The sequence below is a fragment of the Lingula anatina genome, chromosome 1 (assembly GCF_051362555.1).
Source record: "Lingula anatina isolate TDL-2025a chromosome 1, LinAna3.0, whole genome shotgun sequence".
Taxonomy (NCBI): Eukaryota; Metazoa; Brachiopoda; class Lingulata; order Lingulida; family Lingulidae; genus Lingula; species Lingula anatina.
Window position 1 is genome coordinate 20,401,906 of NC_141767.1, and position 16,367 is coordinate 20,418,272.

Sequence of the window (16,367 nt, forward strand, 5' to 3'; positions counted from 1 at the left end):
CTTAGAACTATTTCTCTATTTTTGCCATTCATATCTGATCTAATTTTTCCCAAATGAGTTTAAGTTCAGATGACTTAACTTTTATTGAAGCCCTATTTCAGGAGAAAGATATCATACCGGTTCATCCAAGTCATCTTCAGAAGAGCTCTCATTATTAATCTGTACATAGCTTGGCTGGTACACACGATTCGGTTCCAACACCAAAACCTAGAATAAAAAACAATTATGAGATTGCAAGACAGGCAAGGTCTATTGACTAAAAAATCTGACAAACATACTAGGCATTCAGACTGGTGACATTATTGTGCAAAATATCTTATCCATTTTCAAAAATGCCTTGTATGTTAGAACACAAAAGCTTACTTAACACTGTGGAAATGCCATTGGGATATCAAAGAAATGATATACTAAGGTGAAATAAAAAGCAGGTATTTATTGCAGCTACTGTTAAAAGATAAGGTAAGATAGGAGGCACATGATATGTTGTCAAAGAAATAAACAAACTACAATGAAAGCAGAGTTTACTCTGGTACATTATTCTGGCTGGAGTGAATGTTTTTTATATATCCAGCTGCATCATCATTTTATTTTACATAGCTTCCATCACATCTCTGACCTTCAAGGTCAGTAATTCTTTTTGTCACCACACATTTCTATAAACCATTTAATCATTTTCATCACACTTTTAAACAAGTAAGCTTAGAAAAGAAATATAACTGTGCAAAAAAAGCATACATCCTATAAGCAAGTGTTTGTTGAATAAATAAATAAATAAATAAATAAATAAATAAATAAATAAATAAACAAGGAAAAAACAAAAAATATATACAACAGACTAAGTGGACTGCCACAACAAATGAATGAATTTGAAAATATCCATTTGCGACCCAGACCAAAATGACAAAATGAGAGGATTTTATAAGTTCACTAAGAACATAGGAAGCTAAACACTGATGTTGTCCATACCTCACCATAAAAGCTCCTTTTTTCATCACCACTACTGTTCTGCTCCACTGTGTGCTAGCATGAGACAAGTGTTAGCAGGGTAAGTCCATATTATAGAATTATTCATATGAGAGCACAAGTCAGGAAACAAGAAACACAACATGTAAACTTCTGAGTTAAGCTACACATCATTTTCTATATGAAAAAAAAAAAAAAAAACAAAAACAAAAAAAAAACGAGATTCTCCAAATCTAGAAGTGACCTGCAAGCCATCTGAACACACTATACCACCCATATTTTTTCTAAATAAACTCAGTACATATCCAAACTCAGTCCAAAAAAATGAAACCTTTTTTCTATGTGTCACATTTGCTGTGTGTTACATATTGCCTATGCATGATATGAAGTGCTGTCCATGTGATTAAATCATTCATGACCTAGAATAAAGATGACGCTTAATGCAAAGACAATAGGAGGGTTTCTCAAATGAAAAAGTATATGGACAAAAAGCCTAGTTACTTTCTTACTTTGTGAGGCTGTTTCACTTGCTTGACAAACCACAGACACAAAAACATCAGAGGTCGATTGTGTGTTATTTCTGAAGATGGCATGGGTGGTAAGTGCTGGCATGGGTGGCAAGTGCTGACATGGGCAAAAAAACGTTCATTTGACTTACGTAATAAGCCAGCATGCTGATTTTTTTTTTCTTTTTTTTATGAACAAATATGTCTTGGATTACTAATACACGTGAAACAAGTTTTCACGTGTTTAATGAATATTAACTCAATTTATACATTTTTAACAAAGATTCCTCAAAATCTTAATAAGCTGCAATGGCAAACTTTGAAAAGCAAGGTTACCATGAGTGTTTTCAATTTGTGCATCCTTCATCATTGTTGGCAAAAACCTTCCTTTTATGTGACACTTGCACTTTTTTTTTCTTTTCTTTTCTTTTTTTTTTTTTTGCATAAAAGGATCTTGCATTTATTTCAGTGATACATTTAAAAGCAGCCTCGCCTGGCTGTTAGACTTCTATGAAGTTTTACAGGTGCTTTGTACTAATTTCTCTATTCAAAAGCAACAGCGTCAACATGGGTTTATTTTTCTAAAAAAGCTTATAAGTCAGAAATTTGCCTATTTTGTTTGTATGCTCTCATAATATTATCAGTAATTTCTACTCTTATGGCAGTGATCTTAGAATCCCCCTTATTATAAGTTAGTGACTTTTTAGTTTCAAAACCTTACCTGAAGAGTTTCAGACATCACAGATAAAAAACCCACACCGACTTCACCGTTTCCCTCTAGTTGAAACAAGGCAGTAAATAGGTTTGCTAGATCAGGTTTAACAACAGTAAGAGCAAAAGCCACTCAAATTTCAAGCCACAGCCGATTTTCCAGGGATTAGGATGCAGTTTTGAGACTTAAAAAAAAACAAACAAACACACACACACACACACATCGCTTTAATTTTAAAAAATTTGAAATTCCAAAATCTACCATAGATTCTCATTCTTTCGTTACATTCTGTGCCAAGACAGAGCTGTATTGCAGACGTCAAGATACCAAAACCACCAAGACAAACACATAGCTTACAGGATATCTCAAGTCTGACGATATTTCTTTTGCAGCTTCCATAAAGAAATCCATCCAGAAGTTAAATATCTGTTCCTCTTCACTGACAATGCGGTCCTCATTTTTCTTTCTACATGTGTTGATGAGCACTATGTTGTTCACAGTGGATTTCAGATACCTGAAGTTAATATCACATTTGTACAAAATATGAGCAAATAGTAGATCCAAAGTGCATCGACAAAAGTAAATACTTTGTGAAAAGAATGGTTGGATTAATTTGCAACTTTCTTCTAGAAAATTAATTTCTGAAATGAGTTATTTTCCCTCCACATAAATATTTCAAAAGCTTGATTCATAAATCCATAAACTTCTCTCTCCATGAATCTTTTAAGCTTATAATACAAGAAAGAAGATTAAAACTTTTCAGACACCAAATACATATCAGCCTTAAAAAATATATTATTTTTGAATCTTCAATTCAGAAAGCACGTTTGAAACAATTGTTCCACATACCATATGGGAGGTTCCAGACGGAACATGCACTCTGCTGCCTGGTTTGCTTTGCCATAGTCCTCAGCCAGAACACAGATTTCAAAGAATGTTGCTACATCCCAGTAGTCAGTCAGGGACATCAAACTGCCTTTTCTGCCTATTAACTGGTTAAGGGTCATGCCTGATAAAAGCCAAGATTCATTATGAGAAATAACAAAAACGTGCACTAGTCAGGCAAAGAGAAGTGATCTTTCAAATAAAATAGTGCATTTTTCTTCAGTTATATCTGGCAGTCTGAATTCAATCTTGAAAAATATCTCAAATAAAAAACATCAATTAACATGTTCCTTGCATTATTTCACACCTTAATCTACATTTGTTCTAAAAGATTAATATTTCCACAGATCAAGCTATTTCAATTACTTCTACAATCTCTACATCTTACCAATCCTCTGTAATTCTGAAGACTTTGCAAATTCTTTCCCTGAGATAACCAAAAGAGTGGCTAGATTTATTCCTGCGTATTCATTAGGATGTACTTCAAATCCTTTGCGATACCTGGAAAGAGCAAATTGTTTCCTTAGCTAATAATAGCCCATTTCACACATTTATATACTGAATTATAGGATCAAACATTAAGTATTCAAGAGGCATGTGTCACAAAGCATTATTCTCTTTATTATTTGCAAAATATGACAAAAAGACAAAAATAGCCCCTACAATTTGTCACACAAACTTTTATTTCCACAATTTACAATTAGGCACAAACCCAAATTACAACTTCCAATTGTGGACAAAATCCATATAAGCTTGTCCATGAAGTCACTGTCAGAGTTTGACCAACGTATTTTGCAATCACTTACCACTGAATGGCCTTGTCTCTAGCAGCAGTGTCTTTGCAGTCAGACTCCACAAAGATATCCTTGTATATTCTGCCACACAGACAGATCATATCTGGTACAGGAGGGTCCTGTTTGTTAATGGCCTAAAAATAAACCAGGAATATTACAATCCGAGACATTCAGTGATTCTGAAATTGCAATGTGTTGGTTGTAAGTTGCAAAATGTAAGTCTTTAAAGTACTTCCTAACTTTGAGAGGGTATACACAACACCAATATAAGACAACTATTAAAGGAATACTGGCTGCTCCCTGCTGTTCAATTTTTTATTTACTTTTTTTTATTTTATGACATTAACTTAACATTAATATTAAATCTTAATATGTTAATGGAATCTGGTTTCTTATTCTTTCATGATAATTATTTCATTTTCAGTTTATTTATTTCTAAATATACAAGTTATAATCTAGAAAAGTGTACCTAAAGGTGTGTCAAAATCCTTAACTTACCTTGAGAATCACCTCTAATGCTTTGTCTCTATCACCTTTTTTGTTTCTTCTGTAATAGAAAAAAATATTCTATCAGCCAGTGTAAAGGCTTTAGAACATTTAAAGTTAATCTTTGATCGAGATTAGCCTTTGAAGTTTCAGTTTTTATTATACCAGAAGGCACCATCTTAGATGTTGAAACAAGAACATGTGACATTATCAAAACAGACTGTTCACTTGAAGTAAGTTCAGTCAATTTATTATCTGGAACAAAAGGAATCAGATCAACTTTCTTTTAAGATGATCCTAGTTTCCTTAAACAGGAACAACAAAGTTGAATTAATTACTTTCTGTATTAAATCTATTCAAATCACTGAAACATCTTCAGATATGTATCCATTTAATGCCTTGAATTTACCACAAAAAATCGGTCAACCTAATATAATTCCCACCTGTTGAGAGCAAATGCATATAGCTGTTGTATAGCTGGGATCTCCACTATTTTACTACACTGCTCATTTGTAATGGCCTGTACATCCTGAACTAATGTCACCATGGCATGGTAGTCCTGGTATAACAATAACATATACAATACAATATATGCTAGTCATCCAGTTGTATTTTTACATAAAATAAACTATTTAAATCTGCAGATTATAATACATAACTGAGAATTATTCATCTGTACACTAAGGAGTCACTCTTTTCATCGAGTAGGCAACTTATAAAATAATCTCCTTTCCCATAAGCCAAAGTAGATTTATTGCTTTAAGAACCATGTTATAAATCTTATGCAAGTTTTAAATCAACCAAACAAAAGCAAAGACAATAATGAACAAACTGGTGCACAATTATCAATTCAATGGCAACATTTGCACATTAAAGAAGCCTATTACCTGAATATCTCTATAAGAGAGTAGCATATTCAGTACAATGTCCAGCGATAACAGCTGTGGATCATCAAATCTGTTCCTCATATTAGACAGGGTCTATAAAAGGACAATAATATCTGAATAAAGTACAACTATCAACTTGATTTTTTGATTAATTTTAATTCTTTTTGAAGTGATTGAAATAACAGTCGTGCTACAGAGAACAGGTAGAGAAGACAAATGATCTTTCACCTTCAGATGTCTCCCCATTCCCCCTCCCACACACTCACAAACATCTTATCTATTTTTCATTAATCATTTCTTTGTTCAACTATTGTTCAACTACTTGGAAACTGATAGCAATAATTTGTTATATGTGTACCTTGGCTAATTCTTCCCCTTTCAGATTCTCTCTTGCCTTTCTGAGATCTGACAAAAACCTTTCCTTCATGTGAATGCTGAAAAAAATTAGCAACAATTATAACAAGAACCATAATAATTAGGATTAGCATCATAACTCAAGTGTTAGGGAGAATGACATTTTTAAAATAATTCTGAAAACACATTTTGAAAATAAAAAAAAATAAACAAATTCACTCAAATATTCCAGTATAAAGTGAACAATCTCGCATGTCACCATTGCCTTACTTTGTCGATGTCTCAATCTGCTTAATACCCCTCTTGAGCCTTGCAGAAAGGGAGTACTTATTGGGGTACAAACATGCATCCCCATCTAACGAGATTTTCATCCCATCCTCCTCCTCTGTCACATACACCGTGTGGTTCTCATCCTCTAGGTAGGGGAAAAACACATTCCCCACACATGATAGCTGAAAAGTAACAAATCAGATGAACACTTCATGAATGATGATTTTAATATTGAACTTAATTCTAGCTTTAAAAAATTAATTTCTCAGAACAAGGAAGTTTGAAATAAATACAAATGTGCTTTATGGATCTCTGCAGAGCTCAATGTTTATGATCTGACACACATTCTGCGCTGTAGATATATAGTTTTTAACAACAAATTGCTATCATACATATTTAATACAGATAATTTCACCAAAAATACACTCAAAATACTTCACTTTTTTTTTTTTTTTTTTTTTTTTTTGAGAGTAATGAGAAAATTAAGCACCTAATAACAAAACAGTTTGATGTTCTACCAGGGATTTTCATTTCCTGAGACTAACTGACACAGCATTTCCAGCAAAAGTACATACATGTACAAGTACAGAAAACCTACATCTCCAGATCCACAACATAGCTATTAACACATAATCAATGAAATATAAGACAAAGGTTAATTGGATAACCAAGGGGAATTCAGAGGTGGATTTGAACTTTCCAGCTATGCTAATGGCCAGATTTCTCATCCACCTGCATTCACCTCATCCCCCAGTGAATGATGGATATATATACAAATGCCAAGACACCTGAGTGATCTTATTGCAAGCTAGAAAGACTGAACTATGTGCATATGTATGCATATCACAAACTTCTATCCAATGAAACATATTTTTCAAATGTCTTACTAGCATAAACTTCAGATTCTCAACAGAGCCTCATTGATAAGAACTCATAATAGTCTCCGTAGAGTTTTATATGTATATATCTCAAATGCAAAAAGGCATACTTTTTTGACATATGAGATGATCTATATCAGTAAATCTCAGCATATTAGTAAATCTGGAGGTACAAATTGCTGTGTTCGATAACACACATGTAGGAGGCAAAATCTATGTGAAGACTGAAGGAGCTAACCAGTCTGAAAGAAATAAAGATATAGGGATTTACCTCAGCCCGTTTCCTCTGCTTATGAATGAAGTGTTGCAAAAAGTAACAAAAATTGGAGAGTTAAGCCCCAAATCCTACCCACCTACCAGCCCCTATCTCTGTGGATAATACAAAATATATATTTCAATCTCAACTACTCATATCAGAAGATACATACAGAGGAAAGGTATTCACCTCGAGTAGTCATGGTAATGGTATGATATAATCTCTCAATAACACCTGTGCACCCTCAGTCTCAAAAGTTCAATAAATACTCATCCTGCATTAAGGTATAATGACACACATTTACTCAAATCACAACTGTCATGAAGTCTAACAGAAGAAATGGGAGAGCATTATTATTTAAAACAAACCAGGTTTATTTTCAGAGAGAGAAAAATTTGACAATTGAACATGAGGATGCATTTATGAGGAACACCTACATTTCACATCTCAGAGAGAGAGAGAGAGAGAGAGAGACAAAGAAAGAGAGAGAGATATATGTTAACCACCTCAGCTTCTTGGCCTCAATTCTGGGACTAACCTCCCATCAAGGACATGAGTACATAAATAGAAAACATCAGTTTGCCTGTTTATCTGACCTGCCACCCCATCCCAAGGCGTATGGAAAAGTCAGTCACAAATAGGCTCTAATATCTACTCAGGGAGATATGCCCAATGGTTACTAGTAGGTCTGGAAATCAGGGAGATAGGTATGCAAACAATGCAGACCTCCAGATCCTCGGGGTGAATTGATTCCCCCCTGATTAGACACTCTTAAACCCAGGGTGGTGAACTTGGCCTCGTAACTCGAAAGCATCGCATATTGCGAATAGCGATATCACATAGAGACTACAATGTATTCTAAGGGACGAGTATGGGCGAGTTATGGAATCGAGACGCTTATACTCGATCGCAATGTGCGATGCTTTTGAGTTACAGGGCCCTGGAGTGTAGTGTGTGATGTTTAGAGTTTGATATGGCCCCGTGATTACCATTCTGAAACTCTGGGTGATCTGTACTGAAAGTGCCATTTGCATTAATCACAAGGATGCTCAGAAACATCCACTGATATAACTATACATAATATCATGTTTTCAGACAATTACATGAACCAAAATCTCTTCCATCCTACCAACTGACTTGCAATCAACCTTCAATGAGAACCACAATGTATGTTTAACTTCTCGCCTATCAGCAGCTAAAAATCCTACAATGGGGTTACAAGTGCTTTACTAGAGTAAAATACTATTTCCATTTAACCTACCTTAAGAGCTAATGTCTGCTCTGGGTCAGTGTCGTGGAAGAGAATAAAGTTATCATCCATGCCCATGCTCTCCCGCACCCCGATGTGGTAGAACAAGGCCGACTGCTGGGTTTGGACTGAGGCCTCGCTGATGCTGACGTCTGCATTGTAAAAACTGTCCAACACGCTGGTCTCACCAAAGTCTAGCTTCTCAAAGCTGATGTGCTGGATGGTGGCATCAAAGCTAGAAAATTAAATCCAACAATCTGGAATTGCAAGTTACTTTTGCATATTGAATATCCTTAAATTTAGTTGTTTGATGTACAATCCCATGACTGCAGCACTGATCTATTATATACACACACACACACACACACACACACACACACACACACACACACACACACACACACACACACACACACACACACACACACACACACACACACACACACGCACGCACATATCACTGATTACAATAAAATTTCAAAATACACAAACTGTGTTAGAATTATGATCTTATTTTCAAGGAAATCTTCAACTATGGTATTTCAAATAAGTGTGACATTAATTTTGATAAAGTTACACCTTATAAGAACAGTATTAATGTCTATATTACAGATACATATGCAGTAATGGGCATCAAGTACAACTTTCAATACTTACACTGAAGGAAATTGTGATGTTTTGAATATTTACTTCCCAGTAACTTTGGCACAGATGCAACTATTTATGTTATTCTACATTTGTGGTCTACTGACGCAATTCTTGGTATTTTTCTCCAAAACCAAATTAACCCACAGCTTCCATGGAAGAGCTAAGAATACGTACTGGCTTACTCTAATATTGGTTGATGTTCAGTGCTATAGCATGATGCCTCTGGGTTGGAAAAAAAGCATTGCTGATGTCATTAACATACTTCCACTATATAATGAAGTTGTGCCTAGTCACAAAATTGGACTCAATTCAGTAAATGGTTTAATTTAAAGAAACCTTAAGCATTTGTTTACAAAATCAACTGGTTTCAAAAAGACACAACTTTCCCATGTTGTTACTAACCCCTTCCCCTGTTTCACCCCATCTAAACCCTGGCTGCTTTAAAAATACATTTGATATCTAGGTACCATCAATAAACTTGCACAAAAGGCAGTGAGTGAGATTACATGGGATACCAATAAACTGCTTAGTTATCAGCAGCAGGAATAGCAAACACCATCACATACATCATGCATCTATCCCTAAGACCTGAAACATTTCCAGACATCTGGAAATGTGCAAGACCCATACCAATCTCCAAAGACAGCAGCAAAGCCGTAGAAACTACAGGCCAATTTCCTTCCTGTCAAAACTATCCAAACCAACAAGCATCCTGTATGTGATGCATTCCATCAGGAATTTTTTACCAATATGTAATACATGTTTGATTCTTATATAATTAGATAACATCACCACCCACTACTTCCTCCATTCTGCTCTGTCTGGCTTCCGGAAATCTGAGAAACTGCTCTTACATATATATATATATGTAAAATATATATATATATATATATTGCAATGAAGGTGGACAACTGGAACTGACAAAAATCACATTCTAATATATATCCCTTAGGAAAGCCGCTTGGATTGGCAGTCAAGCTCAAAACAATAAACTTCAGCTGTATAATACAACCTGTGTACAAATCATTAAAGGTATTAGCAGATTGGTGATCTATTATGGACTACAGTTAAAAAAACCTTCAGCCGAAATACTCAGGGGCACTATGGGCAATTTTTTCTGACAAATTGGCTTATAGGATAGTGTAGAAGAGATGAGCATCACTGCTTTGAGTATAAGAAAAGCTTGGCATCTATCAATACCTCATCATTTATCACGTGTTGGTGCCACTCTGATATTTATTGTTATTGTTTATTATTATTACTATCATTATTATCAACATTTTAGTACAATGTAAGTGAACAAACAATTTACCCTAGCCTGGTTCGACTTTGAGCCTCAGTGATATGTTACTTCTTCAATTTAAAGACAAGTAAAGCGGGTAGGACCATACAGCAAATTTTCTTGATTTCCATTTCAACATAAGATCCAGTACAAGATTTAGTTTTCTCATTATTTTGCTTCAAACATATCCCTTTAGGGCCTAGATACAATTGTAAAACCCATGGTGGCTATGTTAAATAAAACTTTATAGTAAATATCTTTATGAAATAAATATTTCCCTTCACTTGATCTAAGACAAGTGGGGAAAATACGGTTTATAAAAAGAGTATTTAAAAGTTTTTTTTCACTTGGAACCAGGAAATTTTTAAGCAGGAAGTTGTAATAGTCAGAATTTTTTCAGCAAATTGACAGAAGGCAGCTTTCCAACAACAGACCAATGCTGAACTAGGTCATTTCCCATTGGTATAACATCTGTGGATTTCAGTCACAGCCAAGTGCAAGTAACATTTTACAGGGCACGTGTACTAGAATTGGCCAGGACCAACATCTCTACCAAATTTCAGGACCCTAGCAGAAAAAATCCCCACCATAAAGCCAATTCAAATTTAGAGACAGATGATCCGCCCAACTGACTGATCAACAAACAGGGTTTAAGTATAGACTCTTCCCCCCAAGCAAAAAAAATTGCAAGGTTATAATAAACAAAGCTCTTCTGTGTTGCAAGATTGCATGTTCAGACAACACCTTGGTTGGTTCAGGGAATTCATGATGTCAACAGTATAGCAATATATGTTTCAGTATGGTCACATCATACAAGAAAGGCTGTGATAAAATGTGCATGGCTATATGCACAAAATGATCTTCTTTCTAGATATGGCAAACAAATGTCCTTATAGTTAAAAGCCAGCGGACTTATTTGCATTGGAAAGCAATGGCTTATCTTTGATATATAAAGAAGCTGCAAAAAGGGTTGCTTGCTACAAAAAAGTAATTGGATGTACATAAAAATATAATGATGTTCATGACTTTTACAAGGGTTTCTGTCAACAAAAAGACTATGTCTATAATTAAAAGCAATATAAAATAGATAAGGTTTCACTTTGTTTTCATCAAGACAGCAGACCTTTTCTGTGCACTATACAAGATAATGACTTCTTCAAATCAACAATATTTTCTTTTACTCAAACATATTCCAAGAAAGCCTTTATTACAACAGACAGTCACGAAGATAGCCACTCCACATCCATTGTATAACATCAATGATATAAGAGGATATACCTTTACTGGATAAGTACTTAAGTTAAAGTGCACATGAAATAAGCAATTCTTTTGATACATAAAGATGTAATTTAATAGGCCAAAAGCTGCTTTTAACACAGCACAAAGTCTGCCCTTCACATGAATGCAGAGCATAATGCAAAATGATTTACCTTTTACATGCTTTCTCGATCTCTTCATAGACTCTCTGCCTGATGGGTGGAGCTGACGGACTGCGGTCAATCACGCATACCACCTTCATTTTGGCATCATTGCTGCTAGGAAAAAGGCCACCTGAGAGCTGAAAAGAGTATAAAACCATAAGACATACTTTAAACAATGTATATCACAAATTATATATAAGAGATCAGCAATCATCTACCTGAGCAAGATGTATAGCAAAAAGATGGCTACAGATATGCAAACAAGATGTATGTAGGTTATATATGTATATTGTCTGGGAGCTGATGGAAACAATGTATAGCTGATCTACGTGCACAGATCTTGAGTAGAGCTGTACAGCAATATGAAAATGTAGTCTGTTCGGTATGTAAAGACCAGATATAAAAATAGTCTTGTTATATATCTCTTTGCTGTCAAGCCAGGTGGCATTTATACGGACATTTGATTTCAATAAACTTTTTAACACTTGTTTCCCAAAAACCATTCAAACACACACACACACACACACACACACACACACACACACACACACACACACACTACTAAGACATAAAACATGAGCTAACATGTTAATTCAGCCTTTGCACTTCCCCCTATTCTTCTGCTAAAACTAAGATCAAAATAAATTGCTGTACTATTCTCCTAAAGTCCTTAAGTACTACACAATACTGCTTTGTATAATATCCTTAACACAGTGCAGCTAACATGACATAAATCAACATTTAAACTTTTTTTTACCCATCTTTGTTCTATCATCTGCCTTGTATCCATGTTTATGTATACATCTCCACTACACTGTTTTGCTGATTCACAAATACCAAATCCTCCATAAAAAACATAGATTGCTCGAAAAACACATATCACGTTGATTCACTGAGGTTCTCAATGGCTATGTTGAGCATATATGAGCATGCGACCTCCATCCCCCACAGAATCGAGGTCACATGTTAATGTGGAAGGATGGGCGGTAAGCAGTTTACTGTAAATAACAGGTTAAAGAATAAGGCAACATTTACCCTGTACTTTTTTTTGTCTACAAATTAATCCATCATAATGAAAACTATGGTTAGACTAATGGTCTTCCGATATAATTTTATAATTTAAGAATTCCATATTCCATAGTATCATCCACGCCATTCATAATCTTTTCAGTCTTTAAAAAAGGAACTAGATTCTATGTGACAAGGGTAAGAGAGCACTCTTATTTCAAAAAGAACTGTGGGTAGCCACACAGGTTTTTCTTGAAAATCTCATCAATTAATCGTCAGCTTTTCACACAGTTTTCATCCAGAGGAAGTTCTAATATATTGTAATAGTTAAAATGACTTTGTAATCCCTTGAGATTACTGTACCTGTCACAACTTAATCAGTCCCTTTAAAAGAGAACAAGAACTACTGAACTTTTTGAACTTCGTTTTTTTACAAAAAATAGTAAGAATATTAAGATAATTTGTTACAAATAAAAACAACATCCCAATAAAGCATATATCTTCAGTTTTTTTATGAAAAATAGTAAGAATATTAAGACAAGATGTCAATAAAAACAGCATCCCAATAAAGCATATCTTCCATATACAGGACAAGATTCTGCATGTTTGCAGTTTTTTAATATCTGAACTATTTTAAACATATATCATAAATATATATTACTTAACTAATTCACTTATATATTCTTATCCATCTACTTCAGGAAACTGCCTTTGAAAAATAAGAAATTTTGTCAAATAACCTGCATCTTCACTGTCAGGATCATATTCCATTTTTGTCCCAACACAAAAGACGAAACTTATGATCCAAGAGATCTATTCAAATACTCAGTTACTGCTCTAACTATGGTTTATTATAGGAATAATGTTTAGAGAATTCTTTTATTGGCTACTGTGATGTTGATATGTATTTACTCATGAGTCCCCTATTTGATGAATACTTCAATTACATCTTATCAGTATCAATCCATGATGTCAACTACAAAAATGATTACCTTTATCTCAAAAGATCTCCTTTAGCTAATCACTGACATAGCAAAAAACATTTTGTATATTTATGAACTATTTAACTAAACTGCTATTTGGCTAATAAATAAATAGAAGAAAGTGTGGATGCAGTAAACCCGCCCCCCCTTTACACTGGACAATGTCCTTTTATTGTCCTGTTGTACGGCCCTGTTTGAGAGTAAAAAAAATACTTTACGTGCTGACAACTGGCTAATCACTGGGCATTCATTTTGCAACCAAAGCAATGCTTGTGCCTCCTTTCTTCGACCGCAGTGAGGTCAGTTTCATGGTCATACAAAGGACAAAGAAAGGATACCATCCAGTGAAAGGGGGTTTAAGGAAATGTACTAGTAAAGCTTTCAATATTCTCAATATTTTATCATGTTATCTGAAGTTCAGTGAACAGCCTAGCAAGCGTCTGTGCAAATATAAAGAGCTATCCTCCTCTGAGAAGTATAATTGTAAGATGCCTCTTCACTATGGTTAACCATCTTCTTCCACCTACTTTCCAGAAACTGTTTTTTATTTTAACAAAATTTTCCAGACAAAAAAATCTTATCATTGGCATAATATTTGATCTACTGCATGCTAATTTGAAATACTTATCTTCAACTACATTGCTAGTTGCAGCAGTATAGAATGACAAAAATAAACAATCCTTGACAACTATTGTTTTAAACAAAAAGCAGTTCATATACATCAACTCCACCTAAAAGTCAGTAGGTACACTTGTCACTGTGCCTCCCCAACAGATGCATATCAGTCACAATCTAAATTAAATGGCAGCACGGGTTCTAGCTACATGTATTGATGCAGATTAGTCTAATAACAGTTTTATGGACGTATATCATAGACTTTTTTTTGCTAATATAACTATGGGTCAAGCCACAATATTCATCTTACAGAAATGTGGTTTTATCAGACATCAGTTTTAAAAATAGGCCACTAATAATGTTAGTCAATTTTTTAAGCAGTGTTTCGCTGTTTCAATAGGAGTTACAAAAATTGTGTTTTTTCTTTACCTTGGTTAAGACCCCTAAAAGGATAGTAATAACAGCAAAGTTGAAACCTCTGTTCAGTAAACTTGGGCCAGCAAATAAACAAAACATCCAAAGGGAGCCATTGTGGTAAACCAATAAAATTAGGCTTAGTTTCAGTCTATATTTATTTGATGGTTTGACAGGAAAATTTCATCCCCTCTCTTACATCAATATTATCTTTTCAAACCTCCACAGTCTGATTACCATAAATCAAAAAACCATCTTTTTCTGCATTACTTTAAAAAACATTACACTAGTACAAAAATAGCATCAACCTTAAAAATACCATAGGTGTATATACAGTAAGCATAAGCACCCTGGATTTCAAGGTCTGTTTAACTGCAATCTAAATCCCATGGGCGAAATGGTGACTGCCTTAACTCAGAAACTCAGGGTCAAAGTACCAAACACCAGCCCTATTACCACTCAATTTGTTAACCTACTTCTGTTGTTTAGACAATAACAGATATTTCAGACAATTCTTTGGATCTGATTACAAGGCCAAGATAGTGATTAAAACCTGCCTCCACCCAACTCCACCCATTATATTTAACAGCAACAGAGAGAGATGAGTCAGGCCACTATGGAGTATGAAATCCAACTCTGATTATAATCAGATAAATTTTAAAAATCATAAATGATACTGTGAGAATATTAAAACATCTAGGAGGATCTAGATGTTAAGTAATTATAAGTATGGTCAAATTCTATGAAAAATCTTATATCAAACAGACTCATGACACAAGAGAGGCGATAATGACCTTGTGTGATAAAACAAATTCTAAATAGCTCATGTAACCTATTTACATTGCAAAAAGTGGTTAGCATAGAGCACATCTTTACAGATTTTATCTAGGACATTGGTCAATGATACAAGGTCAGGTGCCTAACATGTGCTGCAACATTTGACCTGTAGCATGAACCTGCTGCCATCTATCATTGAAGGCATACAGCAGGCTAATTTGTCACTTTCTTAGTGATAGGCTTCACTAATACCCCAAAATATATTGCATCCCTTAAAGTACTATAATAAGGACAAAATTCCAAAAATCCTAAAAAATTATCAATACAGGAATTATGGGTTTGGAACTCAGTATAGTCATGATTGCTAGACATTAGAAAATTGCTGAGAGCCCTAGAAAATTTTCTCTCTGAAATCCCATAAATGGGACCTGTGCTTATATATGAATTCAATCATTTTACATGCTATCTTGACGGTATTCTCGAGGTGATTTTCAAGCCAAATCTATATAAGTGAGAGAAGAGTTTCATTAGCTCTGTATTTTATAAGCTCTTGATAAAAAGAAAAACAATAATTTAAATCAAATCTATATATATTGAGAAAAAAACATCTGCTCAAGAATTTTTGTGTAGCACATCTCACATCTTGGAAATAATGTTTTATTAATTCCATTTATTAATAAATAATAAAGTTGGGGCTGTTCAACTGTATACGTCTGGTCATACCCTCTACATTTAGATCACCATACATGTAGACGTCCAAACATTTCAGATGAAAACATTTATTTGAGGGATTTTGCCATTTATAAAGTCTTAATTGGGAAATATAAGTAGCTCTGCAGGTACTTAGACATAAAAATACGACTCTCTGATATTTTTCAAATACGTTTTAATAAGACAAAAGTCAAAATATTTATCGTTGACATATATAATAAGATATCAGTGATTATTCGTTTACATTAAAATATCAAATAAGACGAAC

At 34.3% G+C, this 16,367-nt stretch overlaps 1 protein-coding gene across 9 annotated transcripts in view; it reads right to left on the minus strand.

Moving 5' to 3' along the window:
- The window catches only part of LOC106179634 (mitogen-activated protein kinase kinase kinase 15-like), a 46,733-nt gene that overhangs the window by 29,909 nt on the left and 457 nt on the right, over nt 1-16,367 (minus strand). For 7 of the 9 annotated variants that reach the window (XM_087001405.1, XM_087001403.1, XM_087001398.1 and 4 more), the window contains exons 1-14: nt 12,349-12,540; nt 11,601-11,728; nt 8,253-8,475; nt 5,858-6,039; nt 5,592-5,667; nt 5,234-5,326; nt 4,790-4,905; nt 4,359-4,407; nt 3,873-3,994; nt 3,455-3,567; nt 3,031-3,190; nt 2,539-2,695; nt 967-1,020; nt 118-207 (exon numbers count right to left, since the gene is read on the minus strand). In XM_087001405.1, coding sequence (XP_086857531.1) covers nt 118-207; nt 967-1,020; nt 2,539-2,695; nt 3,031-3,190; nt 3,455-3,567; nt 3,873-3,994; nt 4,359-4,407; nt 4,790-4,905; nt 5,234-5,326; nt 5,592-5,667; nt 5,858-6,039; nt 8,253-8,475; nt 11,601-11,728; nt 12,349-12,381 — 1,596 coding nt within the window. In that variant the 5' untranslated portion in view covers nt 12,382-12,540. Of the gene's footprint in view, nt 1-117; nt 208-966; nt 1,021-2,538; nt 2,696-3,030; nt 3,191-3,454; nt 3,568-3,872; nt 3,995-4,358; nt 4,408-4,789; nt 4,906-5,233; nt 5,327-5,591; nt 5,668-5,857; nt 6,040-8,252; nt 8,476-11,600; nt 11,729-12,348; nt 12,541-16,367 lie in introns of those variants that run through there. The other 2 variants (XM_087001402.1, XM_087001400.1) reach the window with 2 other exon arrangements.